At 37.7% G+C, this 21,885-nt stretch overlaps 1 protein-coding gene across 1 annotated transcript; it reads left to right on the forward strand.

Moving 5' to 3' along the window:
• Positions 1-8,416: 8,416 nt before the first annotated feature.
• LOC127224781 (heat shock protein HSP 90-alpha-like) lies at positions 8,417-9,609 on the forward strand. Its single transcript, XM_051187962.1, has 2 exons — positions 8,417-8,689; positions 8,730-9,609. Exons 1-2 carry the CDS (start codon positions 8,417-8,419, stop codon positions 9,462-9,464), a joined length of 1,008 nt encoding a protein of 335 aa, XP_051043919.1. The 3' UTR covers positions 9,465-9,609.
• Positions 9,610-21,885: the final 12,276 nt, after the last annotated feature.

The following is a 21,885-nucleotide window of genomic DNA, read 5'->3' on the forward strand; positions in this document are numbered from 1 at the left end:
CTTAAATTTTATCATACTCAATATTCCCTCCCTCTACTTTCATATGGTACATGTTCTATTACCCTTGTTTCATTATAAGCACTCTCATGCCACATTTCTAGTTTCCAGGACTCTATAAACATTACAAGGTAAATATGGTAAAAATTTACAAGGTAAAGCTCTTAGTTGCTGAGCTATCTCTCCAGTGCTTGCCTTTGATTTTTTTTTTTGTTTTGTTTTGTTTTTTGTTTTTAATGTTCCTATCCATCCCACAAAGATGTTTGGTTTTCTGAACCTGGGCCATTTTCTTGTAAAAATCTTTTTTGGCAAAGTTTTTCTTCCATTTTCTCGATTGTTTCTTCACTTGATTGACAGTCTTTTCTATAAAGATTGTCATGGGTTCTTATTTGATGATTGATAGTCTTAGTTCCTCTGTAACTAAAATCATATTCAGTATGTCCTTATATATGTAATTATGTCACTCATTATTCTAATTTTGCATTCTGTATTTTTCATAGTTGGGTTTAGTAACATAATTCCTCAATGAACATGTGTTGAAAGTACATGAACATAGGTATTAACTACCCCCAAGTTTCAACACCTATGAAATATGTGTTACACTGAATATAATGTAGTGTTCATATACTCTAAATATGTTTCAATGTGGGTTTTTTCTACATCATTGGCTCTTGTTAACCACTGTAATTGATATATTATTAAAAGAACAGCATGCACACATGCATACATACGCATATGCACATAATATATGTTATCATTCTTCTGTGAGAAAAAGGAGTTGTCAGTTTGAAACCGAGTGTATTGATTCAAATGTCTCTCTCTCCATTTCTGCTATGCTATGTCCTCCCTCAAGATAGTTGTCTTCTTAGTGAAAAATTTCTGATTCTTAACAACACTAACAATAAATAGCAGCAACAACAGGATTTTGTATTCCCTTAAAAACTATGTGTATCCAAATTTACCAGGTAATACTTTAGGTGCTATTTTCAGTTAATTTTGCCATATGTAATAGATTAGAAAGAGAATCCAGCAGCAAATCTCCATTTTTTTTTTGGGTGGGGGGGAGGAAGGCAGGAGATGGCTCGACAGAGCATCATGAAGAAAACTATTGTCTTACTGTTAGAGAGATGAAACCAAAGTTTTCACCATAAAACCAATATGTCATCTAAACCTGTGCAGTTGTTCATTCTGATGAGCATGGACAAAAAGCAATTTTAAAAATTCATATATATATATATATATATAATATATTATATGAATATATAATACATAATATTAATCCCAGTTCCCTCTTCCTCCCTCCCTACCATGCCCCCACACCCCCAAAAAACAATTCCCTCAAGGAGTCATCCAATAAGCCATCTCTTAACTCTTGCTTAGAGTGAATAGAACAATTTTCAAAAAGCTTTGTTAGCCAGCACTTTGAGTCTTCCCATAATGACCAACATTTAAAGCTTTAAAACTAATTTATATCATGGATGCATTTACTAAAATAATTGATATGTGAAAGAATAGGCCGTATTATGTATTGGTCAAACATAGAGCTATGGGAACTCCTATTGATAATAGCTGTCAACATGGTAAAATCATGAAACACATTTGAGTCGTATGTGACAAAACCAAATATAGTGTTGATATTTGATATAATAGTTGTGTGTCTACCTATCTACCCAGCATAGCTGAACAGTTTCATCTACATAAAATCTGCGTATGAATATGTATACCAGCTGTATTATAAATGAATGCTATCATTTGAAAAGAAGGACAACAAACTATATGACTCCAATTATAAGGTATTTTCAGTAGTATCATGGACAATCAAATTATAGTCTTTTTGCAAAATAAAATAAAATTGAGTGGAATGAAATGAAGTGAAAGAAGTCATAGATGATTATAATATTTACCCTTATCACTTTAACAAGTGATACTACACAATGAAAGCCTGAGCACCCAGAAGAGTATAGACAGTAGCTAGTTAGAATATATTATTGACTTTATGATGCACAGCTTTATGTATGCTATACTTCCCAGGAAGATGTCTTAGGACACAACTTCCACATCCTCTTCCTAGAAACACACTAAAATCTGAAGGAATTTGGAATCATGTGACTCTTGCTGGTAAAAGTCATTATAATTTGTAAAACCCAATATAATTGCTAAAATCTTCAACAAGAAACTCCCTCTCTTCTGTAGCAGACTAGGTAGATATTATGGCCATATTTCAAAAATGGAGGAATTTCAGTGTTACTGCTCAGAGTAAAGCTACTTAGAAGACTCACAAATCCACATTAAACTCAGATAAGAGGGTGAACTGGGATTCTATTGTTCACAGATATATTTTGTATTTATTGGGTCAATATTAAGTATCTGAGCTCAGGTCTGAGTTTCAAAATACAACATTGGAACAAAATAAATAAACACTGAACTAATTATGAAGTAAACCTAGTAAGCATAGTCATTGTTTGTGTGTGTCTTTTTTATCTTTCATCTGCTTTTCATATATTTTTGTATTCCTTAAGAAAGGCTTGTTTGGAGTAATGATTTTGAAAGTTTTACTTTTAGTCTATTTTTAAATTTTATGTGTATAAATCCTGTGCTTGAATGTCTATGTATTATGTGGGTAGAATATCCATAAAACCAGAAAACACATAAAATCCTGTAGAAGTGGAGCTACAGAGGGTTGCTAACTACAGTGTCAATGCCAGATCTACAACCAAGATATTCCACAGTAGCAACAGCTGCTCTTAATTGCTGAGCTATCTCTCCAGTGCTTGCCTTTGATTTTTTTTTTTGTTTTGTTTTTTGTTTTTAAAGTTCCTATCCATTCCACAAAGATGTATTAATGTCTGTGACAAATCACAACCATTATGTCCTACCTATTTATGAAAGTACTGAATTTTATGTTTGTATTTATAAGGAAAATGAAGATTAAGGTGGTTTTATTCTATATTATATTGATGATAATAAAACTTTTTGAGACATTTCCAAAGGCTTTATTCAATTTTTTCTCCTAAGCTATATATATATATTAATTAATTTTCAGAAGGTAAAGGTTAAAAAAAGAGGCAAACACAAAGAAAAAAGTTCCCACATTTAATTAGGAGCTGAAATGGGTCTGGAAGTGTAATATTTCTGCCCTCAGCATACTGTTCTTTCTTTCTTTTTTATTTAAATTAGAATCTTATTTTATTTATCACTCCCAATTCCCTCTCCCTCACATTATCCCATGCCCTCAACCGACCCCCATCCCATCCCTCTTCTGCTCCATGGGGAATCATCAAAGTCTGTCTCATCATTTGGGGCAGGGGACTACCACCATCCACTCCCCACGCCCTTGTGCCTAGGCTGAGAGAGTATCCCTCTATGGAAAATGGGTTCCTAATGTCCAATTGTACACTAGGTATAAATGCTGTTCCATAACCAGGGGCCCCTGAAACCCACATGCAGGGGGCCTGTATCTGTTTTATGCTAATTTCCAAGCTGTCAGCCAAGGGTCTATGAGCTCCCACTTGTTCAGTCAGCTGTTGCTGTGGGTTTCCCCAGCCTGGTCATGACCCTTTAGCTCATCATTCCTCCCTCTCTTCAATTGGATTCCAGGAGTTCCACTCAGTGTTTAGCTGTGGGTATCTGCTTCTGTCCCCATCAGCTACTGGAGGAAGACTCTATGATGGTATATAACGTACCCATCAATCTCATTATAGAGGAAGGGCATTTAGTGTAGCTTCTCCCCTATTGCTTAGCTTCTTAGTTGTGGTCATCCTAGTATATCTCTGTACATTTCCCTAGTGTGAGATTTCTCTTTAAACTTATAAAGGCTCCCTCTATTATGGTATCTCTTTTCTTTCTCTCCTCTATTCTTCCCTTGACTTAATCTTCCTGGTCTCTCATGTGTTCTTCCCCACTCCTCCCCTTTTCTTTTTTCTAACTCCCTACTCCTCCCCCCAAGCCAATTTGCTCAGGAGACCTTGTCCCTTTTCCTTTCTCTGGGGAACCATATATGTCTCTTTTAGGGTACAGCTTCTATAAGACAAAGGATACAATCAATAAGACAAAACAGTAGCCCACCAAATGGGAAAAGATCTTTACTAACCCCACATCTGATATAGGGCTAATTGCCAAAATACACAAAGAACTCAAGATGCTAGTCACCCAAAAACCAAACAATCCAATTAAAAAGTGAGTTACATTACTAAATAGAGAATTCTCAATAGAGGTATCCAAAATGGCTGAAAACCACTTAAGAAGTTGATCAACATCCTTTGCCATCAAGGAAATGCAAATCAAAACAACTCTGAGATACCATCTTACACCTATCAGAATGGAAAAACCAAAAAAGAACAGCTTATTCTGGAGAGGGTATGGAGAAAGGGGAAATCTCCTCCACTGCTGATGGGAGTGCAAACTTGTACAGCCATTTGCAAATCAGTGCAGAAGTTCCTCAGAAAATTGGGAATTGGTCTACCTCAAGATCCAGCAATTCCATTCTTACCCAAAGGATGCACATTCATACAAAGAGGACATCTGTTCAGCTATGTTTATATCAGCATTTTTTGTAATAGACAGAATCTGGACACAACCTAGATGCCCCTCAACTGACAAACAGATAAAGAAACTGTGGCAAATATACACAACTGAGTATTACTCAGTGGAGAAGGGGCAGTGGAATCTTGAAATTTGCAGGCAAATGGATGGAACTAGAAGGAACCAACATGAGTGTGGTAACCCAGTCACAAAAAGTCAAACATGGTATGTACTCACTCATACATGGATATTAGACACAGAGCAAAGTATCACCAGCCTATAATCCCCACATCCACACTGTTCTTTCTTAATATTGAGTTTTTTCTGAATCAAAATAAATGTTATAGTGGCCAGGGAAATCATCAGGATCCAATCAACTTCATGCTCATGTGATGAATGAAACACCGAACTTCAAGAACAATGAGCAAAATCTAAGGCCCCTTTAGTGTTACCACACTGACTGTACAGGTATTCAAAGCAATCAGAAGACATTCTGACTACTAGCTCTGCAGTAGTCAGTGCTGTATAGTTTTCAGGGTAAGAGCCTGATGTTGGGTAAAGGTAATTTTGATGTTTACCTCTATAGAGCACCATCTGTAAAAACTCGATCTGTTCATATTCTTGAAAATCAATCTTTGAATTATTTGCAGTTAAATTATAATATTTATCTTTATTGCATGGAATTTCACCTGGCACTCATGAGCTATTAATAAAACTATAATAATTATAATGTGAAAATTGTTATTTTAACTGTAATGAGGTAGACAAGATGAGTTTCCATGTTTAGGACTAGTTATACTTTTAATAGAACTGAGTAACCACACAGTCCACTAATGCTGTATATGAACTGCCTCAGTTTTATAAAGAGATTTTGGAGTCACTGAAAAACACAGAGGGAAGAGGGGTATGTCCCTCCTGCACATCTTAACATAATCCTGTATGATATAAATTAAACTACACCAGGTCACTCCTGATCTAGAAGGAATAAACTTGGCTTACTTATCATGCTAAATTGAAATTAGGGTCAAGTTGGTTTCTGTAAGGAAGAAGAGATTAATTTTGGATGGATTTTTAAGACAAAGTTGTCCACTATCCATATCACATCAATATAGTCCTTGAAGTTCTAGCTGTAACAGGAAGACAACAAAAGGAAATCAAGAGGATACAAATTGGAAATAGGAATTTAAGTAATTTTCTCAAATTACCATCAAGTCTGTTTTACTTGTAAAAGATGGATGCAGAATATGACCTATATCTAATATGATATAGAATTTGTGTGAAAAATATAGACTAACCACTTAAAACCACTAGTGGTTCCTTTTTGTGTGTTGTTATATTGATGATAAAAATGAGAATTCATTGCATAAAATTCTTGCACATTTCAACAGAGTATAAAATTGACCTTTAATCCTACCACCAGTAAATATGAAAACCACGCTTTCTTCATTGTATTTTAAAGTACACCTGTGTGTGTGTATGTGTGTGTGTAATACTTCTCTTATACTTTGCATTATGAAAGCAACTGAGAATGTTAAATATTTTAAAATAGAGCATTATATTTTTGACACCACAACAAGAAAAATAATTGCCATATAGAAAAATATTTTATGATAAGCAGACTTTAGCCCCAATGAACAAACATGCCATAATTTTTTTATGTGTTGGTGGCTCTTCTAGAATACATAGATGTATTTAAGAATACTATGTTTGAATCAGATAAAACATTTTCTCTCCCCCATACCTTATTTCTATAGTTACTTTACTTAGAATTTTGTATTGCTTCTAGATAACGCAAAATTATAATTGAGTCTGGTCTGAATTACTGGTATCTGAATTAATGAGATTGGCTTGTATTTGATTTAGCTTCTGTAAACCTTTTTTTCCTTCCAGACAAGAACAAGAGAATTTCAATAGAAATGTGTATCAACAGAGTGCCAGTTCACAGCACACTTTAAGAAATCATTAAGACAACAGTTTGGAATTAAATTTTGCTTTGAAAGCAGGAGGTGAATGCACTATCTCCATTTAGATAAACATTTCAAGCATACAAAATCACGCTAAAAAGTACGGCCTCTTGGTTACTAGAAGCAAAATTTCAAGTCTATTAACAACAGCCTTGTAAGAGACTGTGTTAAGGAAGGTTACAAGGTAGATCCAGTCCAGAATAAATGACCTTGAGGTTAGTACAAATTGAGCACCATAATGATGTTCTGTAGAGGATATTGTCCTTCATGATGTTAAGGTGTTCACAAGATCAAGAGTGGATATTGAAAGTAATTGGGAAATGGGGCAAAGAACATGTAAATAAAAAAAGTCAAGGATAGGTACTTTGAAATACATATGAGAGCTGGTTGACTATCAGATGAACCAGGACCTCATCCATACTTTGTATGCTATAAATATTTCCAGTTTTGAATCTGAGACCCTGGTCTCCCTGCTTTATTAGAACTAGCATATCCCATTTCCTAAAATTTAGGATGAATAATTTGAGGTAAGGATTTACATGTTTTATTCCTTGGATATAGAGTAAAATCTTATATGCTATAAAGGTATTATATAAGCAAATGAGCAAATTATTGAATAAAGCAACTCCTAGTTTCATAATAGCTTTTATTTGTAGGCTTTCCATTTGGGAACAGGGCTGAGATAGGGATAAAAATAGGATGTCAGAGCCAGATCTGAGCAATTGCCTGTGCTTTTATTTGATGTGAACCAATTTACAATAATTAGAGGTTTATGTTCATCTTAAGTATCAGACACTGACTTTGGAAATAGTCTTAGGTCTGCGGGGAAGAGGATGGTTTTCATTAAATATGTGCTATTAATTAAGGTCAATGAAGGTTATTGGAACCTTTTTTCATATTAAGCAACTGCAGCATCTTCAACCATGGAGACTCTGAAAATTTTTTAACAATAAAAAATGTTTGCAATGGAGTCCGTGTAAACTATTGTCAGAGGACATGCTTGAGCTCCAGGAACATTGGGAATTCTTTTATTAGCAGTGATGCTTATGTCCTACAAAGTCCAAGTAATTTTCTTCCTTCCAGCTCACTGGCTCTGAACAGAAAGGCACCCATTAATTAGAAGCTTGCCTCATGCACACTTCTTTTTATTTACTTATTCCTCACATGTAAACTGACTCCACTCCACGTTCTGATGGTTGCATTTGAGAGTGCAAGTCAGTTTTCCTTTTTGGTATCTGCATCGTTCTTCTCTGTAATGTGTCATGATGTTAAAATGGAACTATAGTTCCCAGCAACAGAGGCTTGCAGGTTTGTCTCTGATTTGTTGCTATTGTAGTTGAATTGAATAAAAATGGCTCCATACGTTCATAGTGAATGGCTCTATTAGGAGGTGTTGCCTTGTTGGAATACATGTGACATTATTAGAGGAAATATGTCACTCATGGCTGGCTTTGAGGTCTCAGAGGCTCTAGCCAGTCATACTGTGTCTTAGTCTCTATTCCTGTTACCTGTAGATCAAGATGTCGAACCCCAGCTCCTTCTCCAGCACCATGTCTGTTTACATACCATCTTGTTTCCCACCATAGTGTTAATAGACTAAACCTCTGAATTTTAAGCCAACCCAAATAAAATGATTTCTTTATAAGACTTGCCATGATTATGCTATCTCTTCACCAAAATAGAAACTCTAATACAGAAAGATGTTAGTGCCACCATACTGGGGTATTTCTCTGATAGATCTGACCATATTTTGAAAAAGATTGTTCAAGGAGTTTGGAACTTTGCAATATCAAAGCCATTGAGTGTTGAGACCTCAGTGGGATGCTCTTTAGAAGTTTGGAAGGTAAGAATTTTGAAAGCAATGCATAAGATTGTGGCATGGATCATGAAGTTTCAGGAGGATATTAAAGACTATCAAGGCCGACTCAGCGAAGATGCCTGAGGAAACCCAGACCCAAGACCAACCAATGGAGGAGGAAGAGGTCGAGACCTTTGCCTTTCAGGCAGAAATTGCCCAGTTGATGTCCTTGATCATCAACACTTTCTATTCAAACAAAGAGATATTTTTGAGGGAGCTCATTTCACATTCATCAGATGCTCTGGACAAGATCAGATACGAGAACCTGACAGACCCCAGTAAGTTAGACTCTGGGAAGGAGCTGCACATTAATCTTATTCCCAACAAACAAGATCGAACCCTTATCATTGTCGATACTGGATTCGAATGACCAAGGCTGACTTGACCAGAAGCACATCTACTTCATCACAGGTGAGACCAAGGACCAAGTTGCTAATTCTGCCTTTGTGGAGCATCTCCGAAAGCATGGCTTGGAAGTGATCTATATGATTGAGCCTATTGATGAGTACTGTGTACAACAGCTGAAGGAGTTTGAAGGCAAGACCTTGGTGTCTGTTACCAAAGAAGGACTGGAATTTCCAGAAGATGAAGAGGATAAAAACAAACAGGAAGAGAAAAAGACAAAATTTGAAAACCTCTGCAAAATTATGAAAGATATATTGGAGAAAAAAGTTGAGAAGGTGGTTGTATCAAACCGATTGTTGACATCCCCATGCTGTATTGTCACAAGCACTTATGGGTGGACAGCAAACATGGAGAGAATCATGAAAGTTCAAGCCCTCAGAGACAACTCAATGATGGGTTACATGGCAGCAAAGAATCACCTGGAGATAAACCCTGACCACTCCATCATTGAAACCCTGAGGCAAAAGGCAGAGGCTGACAAGAATGACAAGTCTGTGAAGGATCTGGTGATCTTGCTATATGAAACTGCACTCCTGTCTTCTGATTTCAGTCTGGAAGATACCCAGACACATGCCAACAGGATCTACAGGATGATCAACATTGGTCTAGGTATTGATGAAGATGATCCTACTGTGGATGATACCAGTGCTGCTGTTTCTGAAGAAATGCCACCCCTGGAAGGAGATGACGACACATCACGCATGGAAGAAGTAGACTAAGCTTCACCCAGAAGCTATATGTTTGATGCTTACTTTCATTCCTTCTGATAATATATTTTCGAGGATTTTTATTTATTTTTGTTAACATTTAAAACATCTGTGTGGCATGAAAACTAATGGGAAGATAAAATTCTACTTGTGATACTGTGATACTTACAGGTTTGGTTCAACAGATTGGTAGAACATTTGTTGTCAGACATACCTATTAACTTTGTGGTCTGAAGTGTTTAGCTGTTGAGGTGGATTCTTTAGTAGACCAAATAATTTGTCACTTGGAAGTAATCTAAGATAGCTTCATGTTTAAAAAGAAAAAAAAATTAAGATGGAAAAAGTTTCATCTTAAAATTTTTCATTCCTTGTAGTTAATTCTGCATGTATTAATCTTAGAAGTAAATACATAAGCTAAAACAACTGAGGAATTTCCCATGTGGCTTGTTTTCAGAGTACTGAGAACAAAACCCTGAGCTTCCCTAGGTCTTGTAACTCAGCAAGGCTTGTGAATGGAAATATAGTGCCCAATCACATTCTGCTTTAAAAGGTAAATACAGATGCGATAAAACGTGAAAAAACAACAACAACAACAAAAGACTATCAAGGCCATTTGCTATTTTGAATTAATATTCTGGTAAACTGGGGCTCAAGAGTCAGCCACATTAATAAGATCAACACCACAACAGCAAAACATTTTGTGTTTTTTGAACAATTGATACTGTTCAACTGAAGCTAAGAACTTAGCAGTAATTGAGAAGAGGCTAGCATCACTTAGGTGAAATCCTCTGCAAAATGGTTCCTGAGATCATATAGAAGCTATGTTCTAGAGGCGATCATGGTTTTACCTAGTGTTGTCCACTGAAACTTGTAATGTGTAGGAATCAACCAGGTGCTACTAGGATGAAGGTGTCATGGAGAACAGCTGAGATTTGAAACTATGAGAGACCACAAGAGGACATGAGTGAAGGGAGGTTCAGGAGCAGTGGAGGGAAGCCAGTCGGAGGCTACAAGACAAGCTGTGTGTGCTGCAGGGGCCAATGTGGAGAAGATTCTCAAGGTCATTGGACGAGTCCAAATGATCCTGAATATATCCCAGAAATTGGACAGTGGTATTTTGGTTTTGCTTTTATTTGATCGGTTGTGACTATGCCCTGAATTTTCCCTCTTGCAGTGAGAAAGTAGTTTACTGGAGCCGACAGTAGAGAGACATTGAATTTTAACTGCCTGGCCCTTTAAAAGAGATTGACTATTCTGTTTTTCATCTTTTGGTTTTTTTATGAGATTGACTATTTTAAAGGGACAGAAATTTTAATTTGTTTGAGTTTGTAAAGACTGTGGGACTTTTAAATTTATTTGTGTTTTTAAAGTGAGATCTTGGTAATGAATAAAAAAGGAAACATTGTGGCTTACCACATATCTGTCTGTGTGTCATGTTCATAAGGGGTCAATTGTACTGGCTTGTTTTGGGTCCCTTTGACCTGAGCTAGACTCATCAGAAAGGAGCCTCAATTGAAGAAATGCCTCCATGAAATCCAGCTGTAAGATAATTTTTAAATTACTGATCAATGGGGGAGGGCTCAGCCCATTGTGAATGAAGCCATCCCTGGGCTGATTGTCTCTGATTCTATAAGAAAGTAGGCTGAGCAGGCCATTGGAAGCAACCAGCACTTTTACATGGCCTCTGCATCAGCCTGTCTCCAGATTCATGCCCTGTTTGAATTCTAGTCCTGTCTTTCTTTGATGATGAACAGCAACATGGAAGTGTAAGCCAAATAAACTCCTTACTCCCCAGCTTGTTTTTTTTTTAATTTACTTATTATTTTTATTTTATATAACCAAATCCATTTAAATGAAAACAAATATTTATAGACAATATTTGGGAATTTGGGCATCATTCTTTCCAAACTACTTCCTGCAGGTTAGGGGCACTGTCATGGGGGATTCGAAGAAGATTCAGAAATCCTGGTTGTAGACTGTAAGGATGCTTTGTCCAGCTGTTTTGAATGTAAGATCACCTGGTACTCTGTTTCAGGTGGTCTGGCTTGATCAAACAACATTAGTCTGGAAGGAATTCACATCTTTTCATTTTCTGTGGAAACAAAAATAGAAATCCTTTTCCCCAGTAACTTGTCCTTCAACTTAAATTTTGGAGTCAAAGAATTATTTTTTATAATTTACTTTATTAGTTTACATGTCGATCACAGTTCCCTCTCCCTCCCTCCTTCCTTCCCTCCCTTTTACCCTAACAGCCCTCTCACATGAACTCTAACCACCCTCCCCTCCCATCCCCCCACCCAATTCCATGTGTAGGGGAATGTCATGCAGTTGGGGTCATATAGGTCTGACAGGTCATTTGAAGTAGGGACCAGGGCTTCTCTCCAGTCTCTAGATTAAAGTAGTTATAATCCATGGGGGATGTGTTCAAAAAGTCCTTTTGTGCACCAGGGATACATCCTGGCTCCACTATCTGAGGCCCCATAGACTGCTCAGTCCTTCTGGCTGAGACCCATATCCATGGGGGCCTGAGTCAGTCCCATGCTGGCTTCCCAGCTATCAGTCTGGTGGCCCTTTAGCTACTCCTTGTTCAGGGAAGCTGTCTCTTTGTGTTTCAGCCGCCTGGTCTTGTCCTCTCCATCTGCATCTGAGTTCTACTTCGTCTCAGTGTATATGTATGGGTGTTTGCTCCTTTTTCCAACAGGTATTAGTTGAGGGTTCCATGGATGAAAAGTTAGTTGTTGATCTCAATCTCCAGGAAGGGCATTTATGGTAGCCTTTCCACGGAAGCTCAAATTGTTAGTTGGCAGCACTCTAGTAGTTCTCTAGACATTTCTTTGTGTTCAATTTTATCTTCAAACCAATATTGGCTCCTTCATTTATGTTCTCTCTCTCTGTCTCCCTCTCTCTTTCCTGTCTTCTATTCCTAACCAGGCTAAATCTTCCTGGTCGCACATGTTTTCCTTTCCTCCCAGTTTTCTCCTACTTCTCTTTCAATTTGCTGACCCCCCCCCCACTTACCCTGAGCTCTGGGGGACTTTACCCTTACCAGTTCTGTGAGGGACTTTATATGAATCTCTTAGAATATACCTTGTATCCTAGTTCCTCTAGTGATGTGAATTATAGGCTGGTGATCCTTTGATCTAGGTCTAAAATCCATATATGAGTGAGTACATACTGTGTTCCTCTTTTTGTGACTGTGTTACCTCATTCAGGATGGTTTCTCCAAGTGTCATCCAATTGCCTGCGAATTTCAAGATACCATTATTTTTTTCTGCAGAGTAGTATTCCATTGTGTAGATGTGCCACATCTTCATTAACCATTTTTCAATTGAGGGGCATCTAGGTTGCTTCAAGGTTCTTGCTATTACAAATAGTGCTGCTATGAACATAGTTGAACAGATGTCTTTGTTGCATGGATGTGAATCCTTTGGGTATATGCCTAAGAGTGGGATTGTGGGGTCCTGTGGTAGATTAATTCCCATTTTCTAGAGGAACTACCATACTGATCTCCAAAATGGCTTTACGAGTTTGCACTCCCACCAGCAGTGGAGGAGTGTTCAACTTTCTCCACATCCTCTCCAACATGAGTCATCATCTGTGTTTCTAATTTTAGCCATTCTGGCAGGAGTAAGATGGTATCTCAAAGTTGTTTTGATTTGCATTTCCCTGATAGCTAAAGATGCGGAGCATTTTCTTAAGTGTCTTTCAGCCTTTTTGATTTCCTCTATTGAGAATTCTTTCTTCAGTTCTGTACCCCATTTTTTTAATCGGGTTATTTGATGTTTTGTTGACTAGTTTCTTGAGTTCTTTTTATATATTGGAGATCAGCACTTTGTCGGGATTGGTGAAATCTTTTCCCAGTCTGTGGGCTGCCTTTTGGTCTTGTCCACAGTGTCCTTAGCCTTACAGAAGCTTCTAAGTTTGAAGAGGTCCAATTTATTAATTGTTTCTCTCAGTGTCTGTGTCCCGGGTTTATGTACAGGAAGCGGTCGCCTATACCAATTTGGTCAAGGGTACCTCCTACTTTCTCTTCTAAGAGGTTCAATGTGGCTGGATTGATGTTGAGGTCTTTGATCCATTTGGACTTGAGTTTTGTGCATGGCGACAGACATGGGTCTATCTAAAATCTTCTACACACCCTCATCAAATTGTGCCAGTACCATTTGTTGAAGATGCTGCCCTTGTCATATTGTATGATTTTAGCTGTTTTGCCAAAAATCAGGTGTTCATAGGTGTGTGGGTTAATACCAGGATTTTTAATTCAATTCCATTGGTCTACCTGTCTATTTTTATGCCAATACGAGGCTGTTTTCAGAACTATAGCTCTGTAGTAACGATTAAAGGCAGGAATGGTGATGCCTACTGAAGTTCTTTTATTGTATAGGGTTGTTTTGGCTGTCCTGGATCTTTTGTTTTTCCATATATAATTAATTATTATCCTTTCAAGGTCGGTGAAGAATTGTGGTGGGATTGTAATGGGAATTGCATTGAATCTGTAGATTGCTGTTGGCAAGATTGCCATTTTTACTATGTTTATCCTACCTATCCAACAGCATGCGAGATCTTTCCATTTTCTGGTATCTTTTTAATTTCTTTCTTTAGAGCAACAAAGCTCTTATTATATAGATCTTTTACTTGTTTGGAAAGTGTTACACCAAGATACTTTATGTTGCTTGTTGCTATTGTAAAGGGTGATGTTTCTCTGATTTCTATCTCTGTCTCTTTGTCGTTTGAAAATAATTAGGGATACTGATTTTTTTGAGTTTATCTTGCATCCTGCTAGTTTGCTGAAGGTGTTTATCAGCTGTAGGAGTTCCCTGGTAGACTTTATTGGGTTGCTTATGTAAACTATCATATCATCTGCAAATAGAAAGAGTTTGACTTCTTCCCTTCCAATTTGGATCCCCTTGATCTCCTTTTGTTGTCTTATAGCATTAGCTAGAACTTCTAGTATGATATTGAAGAGATATGGAGAGAGAGGGCAGCCTTGTCTTGTTCCTGATTTTAGAGGAATTGGCTTAAGTTTCTCTCCCTTAAGTTTCATGTTAGCTGTTGGTTTGCTGTATATTGCTCTTATTATGTTTAGGTATGTTCCTGTTATCCCTGACCTCTCCAAGACCTTTATCATGTAAGGGTGTTGAATTTTGTCAAAGGCTTTTTCTCCATCTAGGGAGATAATCATATGGTTTTTCTTTTACTGTTTGTTTATATGGTAGATCACGTTGATAGATTTTCATATGTTAAACCATCCCTGCATTCCAGGGATGAAGCCTACTTGGTCATGGTGGACGATTTCTCTGATGTATTCTTGAATTCGGTTTGCCAGTATTTTATTATTTTTGCATCGATGTTCATCAGGGTTATTGGTCTGTAGATTTCTTTCTTAGTTTTGTCTTTGTGAGGCTTGGGTACCAAGGTTATTGTGGCCTCATAAAAAAGAGTTTGGCAATGAACCTTCTGTTTCTATCTTGTGGAACAGTTTGAGGAGAATTGGTATTAGGTCTTCCTTCAACATTTGGTAGAATTCTGCATTGACTCCATCTGGCCTGGACATTTTTTTGGTTGGAAGGCTTTCAATGACAGCTTCTATTTCATTGTGGGATATAGGTTTAAGTTGTTTGTCTGTTCTTGATTTAATTTTTGTAATGATAGTTATCCAGAAATTTGTCCATTTCCTTTGATTTTCAATTTTTGTGGAATACAGATTTTCAAAGTATGACCTGAAAATTGTCTGGATTCCCTCTCTGTTGTTATGTTCCCCTTTTCACTTCTGATTTTGTCAATTTGCATGTTCTGTCTCTCTCTCTCTGCTTTTTCTTTAATTTGGATAAAGGTTTGTCTATCTTGTTGCTTTTCTCAAAAAACCAACTCTTCATTGCATTGATTTTTTTTTTTTTTTGTATTGTTTTCCTGGATTCTATTTTGTTGATTTCAGCCCTCAAGTTGATTATTTCCTGGCGTATACTCCTGCGGGGTGAATTTGCTTCTCTCTGTTCTAAGGCTTTTAGTTGCACTGTTAATTCTCTTATGTGACTATCCTCTGTTTTCTTCATATGGGCACTTAGTGCAATGAACTTCCCTCGTAGGACTGCTTTCAAGGTGTCCCATAAGTTCGGGTATTGTATGTCCTCATTCTCGTTAAATATTAGAAAGTCCTTAATTTCTTTCTTTATTTCTTCTTTGACCCAGGAGTGGTGCAATTGCACATTGTTCAGTTTCCATGAGTTTGCAGGTTTTCTGCTATTTGTGTTGTTGTTGAATTCCAATTTTAAAGCATGGTGGTCTAATAATATACAGGGGATTATTCCTATTCTCTTGTATCTGTTGAGGTTTGTTATGCCAGCTAGTATGTGGTCAATTTTAGAGAAGGTTCCATGGGGAGCAGAGTAGAAGGTATATTCTTTTGTCTTTGGATGGAATGTTCTATAGATGTCTATTAACCCCAGTTGAGACATAACTTCTGTTAGTTCTTTTGTTTCTTTGTTGAGTTTCTGATTTGTGGTCCTGTCTAGTGTTGAGAGTGGAGTATTGAAGTCTCCCACTATAAGTATGTGAGGTTTTATATGAGCTTTGAGTTTTAGTAGTGTTTCTTTTATGAATGTGGGTGACTTTGTATTGGGGGCATAGATGTTCAGAATTTAGACTTGGTGAATGGGTTTCTCCTGCGATGAATATGAAATGACCATCTTCATCTCTTTTGATTAATTTTGGTTTGAAGTCTAACTTGTTAGATATTAGGATAGCCACGCCTGCTTCCTTCTTATTTCCATTTGATTGGGAAGTCTTTTCCCAACCCTTTACCCTGAGGTAATGTCTATCTTTAAGCTTAGATATGTTTCTTGTATGCAGCAGAAAGATGGATTCTGTCTTTGTATCCATTCTGTTGGCCTGTGTCTTTTTATAGGTAAATTAAGACCATTAATGTTGAGGGTGAGTAAGGACCATTGATTCTTGATGCCTGTTTGATTTAGGTTTGTTGTTGGCAGTGATATTGTGAATACATTAGTTCTGCTTTACCCTTGGTTTCTGGTGTAGTTGGATTATCTGTTGCCTACATTTTTGTGGGTGTAGTTACCTTCCTTGGGTTGGAGTTTTCCTTCCAATACTTTCTGTAGGGCTGGATTTGTAGATACATATTCAGAAAATCTGGTTTTGTCATTAAATATCTTGTATTCTCCATCTATAGTGATTGAGAGTTTTGCTGGATATAGTAGCCTAGGCTGGCATCCTAGTTCTCTTAATACTTTTAGAACATCTATCCAGGACCTTCTGGCCTTGAGGGCTTCCATGGAGAAGTCCGGTGTAATTTTGATAGATCTGCCTTTATATGTTTCCTGTCCTTTTTCCTTCGTTGCTCTTAATATTCTTTCTTTATTCTGTATGCTAGGTGTTTTGATTATTATATGTCGAGGAGTCTTTTTTCTTTGGTCCAGCCTATTTCTTGTTTGGTATGCTTCTTGTACTTTCATGGGCATGTCCTTCTTCAGATTTGGAAAGTTTTCCTTGATGATTTTGTTGAATATGTTTTCGGCATCTTTGAGCTGGGCTTCCTCACCTTCGTCTATGCCTATTATTCTTAGGTTTGGCTTTTTATGGTGTCCCACATTTCCGGGATGTTTTGTGTTAAGGGTTTGTTGGATTTATGATTTTCTTTGGTCGATGAATCTATTCTTCTAGTTTATCTTCTGAGCCTGAGATTCTCTCTTCCATCTCTTGAATTCTCTGGGTTATTCTTGTGTCAGTAGTTCCCACTTTTTTGCCCAGTTTTTCTATTTCCAGCATTCCTTTGGTTTGTGTTGCATTTATTTTCTCTGTTTCAGTTTTCAAGTCTTGAACCATTACCTTCATCTGGTTAATTGTTTTTTCTTGGCTTTCTGTACTTTCCTTAAGGAATTTGTTCATTTCTTCCACTTTTTTGTTTGTTTTTTCCTCCATTTCTTTAAGGGATTTTCTCACATCTTCTTTGAGTGCCTCTATCATTTTTATGTTGGTTATTTTTAAGTTGTTCCCTTCTGCTTCCTGTGTTTTGTTGTTGTGTTCCATTCTAGTTGGTGTAGATTCCCTAGATTCTGTTGGTGTCATGCTTTTTTTCTGTTGTTAGGTGTTTTCTTATATTGCCTTCTTCCTATAGCTTCTTCCAGTAGGTGTTGGTGGGGTCTCCCCTTCTCTCTATGGTACTTCCCAGGTGGGCTTATGTGAGTCAGAGATTCAATATCTGTAGCTCTGTGTGGTCCAAGCACTCTAGGAGGTCTCTCCTCAGACAGGGACCCATGGATGGTGTCAAGGATGAGGATCCAGTAGAAGATGCCAGCGGGAAATCACAGTGCTCCAGCAGAGATAGGGGGATCTCTGGGAGGGGCCCAGGACTCCAGCAGAGGACTGGAGGTGGGGTCAGAGACCAAGCAAGTGGAAATTACGGGTTGTCCTGTGTGGATAGGCAGGTCTCCTTTGTTCAGAGTTGCTCCAAGAAGTCTCTGAAGCAGGGTGGACTGTTGGTTCCACCCTCTGTCCCAGTTCTCAACCAGAGTGGCAGGACCATGGGCATTATAGGGCACTGGGTGAGGGGGGGCAGTCTCGTGGTGGGGATGGGTGGGTGTGTATCTGAACTCCAAGGGTGCACTCGATTGGGAACCAGACACAGGAGCAGCAGGATTAGGGGCCAACCCAGGGAGTTCAGGGAGGGGGTAGAGGTTGTAGGGGAGAGGCAGCCTGGATTGGGCCCAGACTCACCTCTGGCCAATAGCTGGTGGAAGAGAACAAAGGCTGAGCTGAAACTTGGGAAGGTTTTGCAGGATAGTCTGATCTCACTGGAAACTGGAACTCTCCAGCTGAGGCCTTTTTCTCTAGCAGAGGCCCGGATTTGGGGTCAAGGATCTTGCAGGCAGGAGCACTTGTTTTTTTTTTTTTTTATTTAAATGATGCTTCATTGTGTCAAAAGAAACTCTGACTAAACAGGTAGGTATATCAATTTCCAGAGAACAATATTGGGGAACATCATGACTCATTCATGAATTTCATACTCCATCTTCTCTGTAATCCATACGACTGGCAAAGTTTGGATTTCTGTTCTTCAGTCTCACAGATTTCTGAATACAAGTGACTCTATACCTAGAGAAGCACTATTTTGAAGACACTTGACCTCAGGATATAGTTTCCTGTTGACAACATGGCTCTATCAGAGTAGATATTCTTAAGCTGTGGAGTGTACAAAGAAATGGATTGCTGTGCTAAGGGATACTATAATTAATTTACTTCTTCATTTTTTTTACCAGAAAGAATACAGAAACTCACAGAAACTGATAAAGAATACCTTTATCAGCAGCAATTTGAAAATTGTTCTTGAAAAAATGTAAATTAAAATTCTTGGTGGGGGGTGGAAGCATAGATCAAAGCCTAGAAAGATCAGCCACAAGTGGAACTACAAAGAACATTCAATTCCCTAGCTTCATGACTATTGGTTTGCAGTGCAAAAACAAATCTTCATCATAGGATAACACTGAGTAACAGAAACTATCTGGTCAAAATGATAGACTGAGAACCATAGGTCTAGACATATAAAAATATTCTTATAAGGCAGAACATTCTAGGATCTCAGAAATTTTCTTCTAAGTTAGCCTAAAGCCAATCCTAAGGGAAGCTGTTCTTACAATGGTTCATGATGTAAGTAACCAAGATGATTTTGAGCACAATGGCAAATGACAAAATACTGAACTATTTGAATGTGTCTTTCATCTTAAATTGACGAAAGCAAGCCATCTAAGCCCCATTCTAAGTATGTAGTTGGTACTCAACTGCATGCTTTAGTGGATAAAAAATATCACAAACTGTGTTTTCAGAGAGTTTGTGGGACCTTCTTTCCAAAGTCCTAAGAAAAAATACATTATGAGAGGCAACTTTCTGTCCTGTCAATGCCAATAACCATACACATACTTTTTTCATGATCTTTTGAACAGTCAGTTGTTTACATCTAGGACATAAAGTCAGGTACATAAGTAAAATGGGTTTTTTTCATGAGGAAAAGTTGAAGAGACTTGATTGTAGTGAAGCCCACCCTTTCACCCTGTTCATCGATGACCTTCTCATTTAATGAAAAGGCTTGACAACAGAGCAAAGAAAGATTTGAAAGATAAGCATGCCCAAGTCAGGCATTGCCTGTAACAACAGCAAAGGATGCACCCACCACCGGAGCATGAGTATCTCTGACATATGAGGAGTCATGCTTTACACTTGGTGATGTTTCTGTTCTCTTGGCTTTATATCATGTTTCTGAAGAATTTAAAAATTTATTTTTTTTTAATCAGCTTATTTGGGAATTGCTTATACTATGAAGCATTTATATGGCAGCAAATTCCTACTGCTGTGAAGACTTCCTTGTGATGTGACAGATTCAGGCCAGTGTCATTAACACACTTCCAGATTGATGTTGCCAGCCTGATGATCATAGATGATGGCAAATTCCCTCTGCACTGGGCAGAGACAATGAGCATTTGTCACACTAGATCACAGTGCCCATCCATTGGCAGAATGCTGAAATAGTCTGATATAGATGTGTCTAGAGAAATGAGGTTAAACAACTACATAGGTTGTGAGTTCAGGATTAGAATGGGAGTCAAATGTTTTTCATCATTTCTCTGTTATTGATACATTCTATGGACTTTGCTGAGATCCTTTACAACTCAGGGCCAAGGTGTTTTTCTATCTGGAGGAAAAGTGCACAAACATTCAACCAGTGGTTACTGAGCTCAGTCCTGAGACCAGGAGATGATTCTGTAGATGAAGCAGGGTGACATAAATAAATAATTCCCTTATCTTTGTAATTACCTTATAATTTCTCCAACTTCTTATATATAATGGACATTAGTTTATTCCATAACACACAGATGCTGGGAATATCAGTTTCAATTCTATTTAAGTTACACCTGGTTCTGAGTTACAACATTTGAGTTTATGTGTGTATAGTATGTACATGTTAATATTGGTGTTTACATAACCACATGTTGGTGCACATGCACATGAAAGCAGGAGGTTGACTTCATGTCTTCCTCTATTACTCTCATTGCTTTTTGTTATCGAATGTTCCACTGAAATTGAAGCTCATTGATTCAGGTATTTTGGCTAGGCAATGCACTCCAAGAATCTGTCTGTCTTCAGGTCCTAACTTACACTGGGGATAGAGACATATGCTGCCATGCCCAGGTTTTTCATAGATCCTATGGCCAAATACAGGCCCCCATGATTGTTCAATGTGCACTTTACTCAATAACCATGTCTCTGGCCTGTAGTTATAACCTTTGTGATTAGCAAAATGCCTTTTAATTTAATTAATGAAATTCCCTTAACCCTTTCTTAAAAATTCTGTAATATTAAATATACACAGCTCCATGAAAATAAGGAGTGATCTCTGATATCTACCGATCACTATGAGGCAACCATTATCTCCAGATGCTTTAGAGAAATTCTGTGTATCCCTGAGGTTACTACTTTTGTAAAGACCCTTGTTACAGATGTTAATAATGTCCTTTTATTTGCCTGAGCATCTTTATAAGGGAACCATGACACTGTTTCAAAGTCACATAAAAATAACCATTCTGAATATGCCGAGGCCAAAGTTGCACTAATCTAGTTTCCTTAATGGAAGCAAGATAAGAATTTCCATCCACCTACTCATGGGCGATCCAAACCACTATTCCTTGTCCCAAAGAATCAACCCTGTCCTTTGACTCAGGAACCTGTCTCATTCTACTTGTCCTTGATCGCTCTTTATAAGACAATTACCCAGTTCTTTTCTATGGCCTCTGAACTAGTTTTCTAGGGTTTGTGTAACAAAACATTACAGATAAAGTATTTGAAAACCATAAAGAAACTTTGTTGTGATATTTTGGATTGTAAGCTCACAAGACACAATAAATTGTCTTTTGAGACCATACTATGGTTTTTAGATGGTTATTTGCTAGCCTTCAAGATAAATTTTATAATGAAATGAAAGTAATAGCTTCAGAAGCTTTGAATTTTTCTCCAAATTTGAGAACAGCCCTTAAAGAATAGATTTGGCAAACTGGGGAGATGCCTCAAGGCATAAAGTAGTAGACTTGAGTCTTAGGGCTCCTAGGTAAGTTTGAGGCTGTGAGGAAACACCATAATGAAAAACAGCTGAAGAAGAATGGGTTTATTTCATTTTATGGTTTGTAGTACATCCTGGACATCATGACAGGAACTCAGAAGCAGGAATTGATTCTTCAGAGGCCACAAGGAATGCTGCTTACTGTCTTATTCCTGGTGCCTTGCTCAGTTTGTTTTGTTAAATACCCCAGGGTATCGCCATCCACAATGGTCTGGGTCTCGACACAAAAATCATTATTCAAGAAAAAGATTAGGCCTCAGTAATGAAGTGAATAATTGAAGAAGACATTTTATATTAACCTCCACATGAACC

Source organism: Phodopus roborovskii, unplaced genomic scaffold, assembly GCF_943737965.1.
Source record: "Phodopus roborovskii unplaced genomic scaffold, PHOROB, whole genome shotgun sequence".
Lineage (NCBI taxonomy): Eukaryota > Metazoa > Chordata > Mammalia > Rodentia > Cricetidae > Phodopus > Phodopus roborovskii.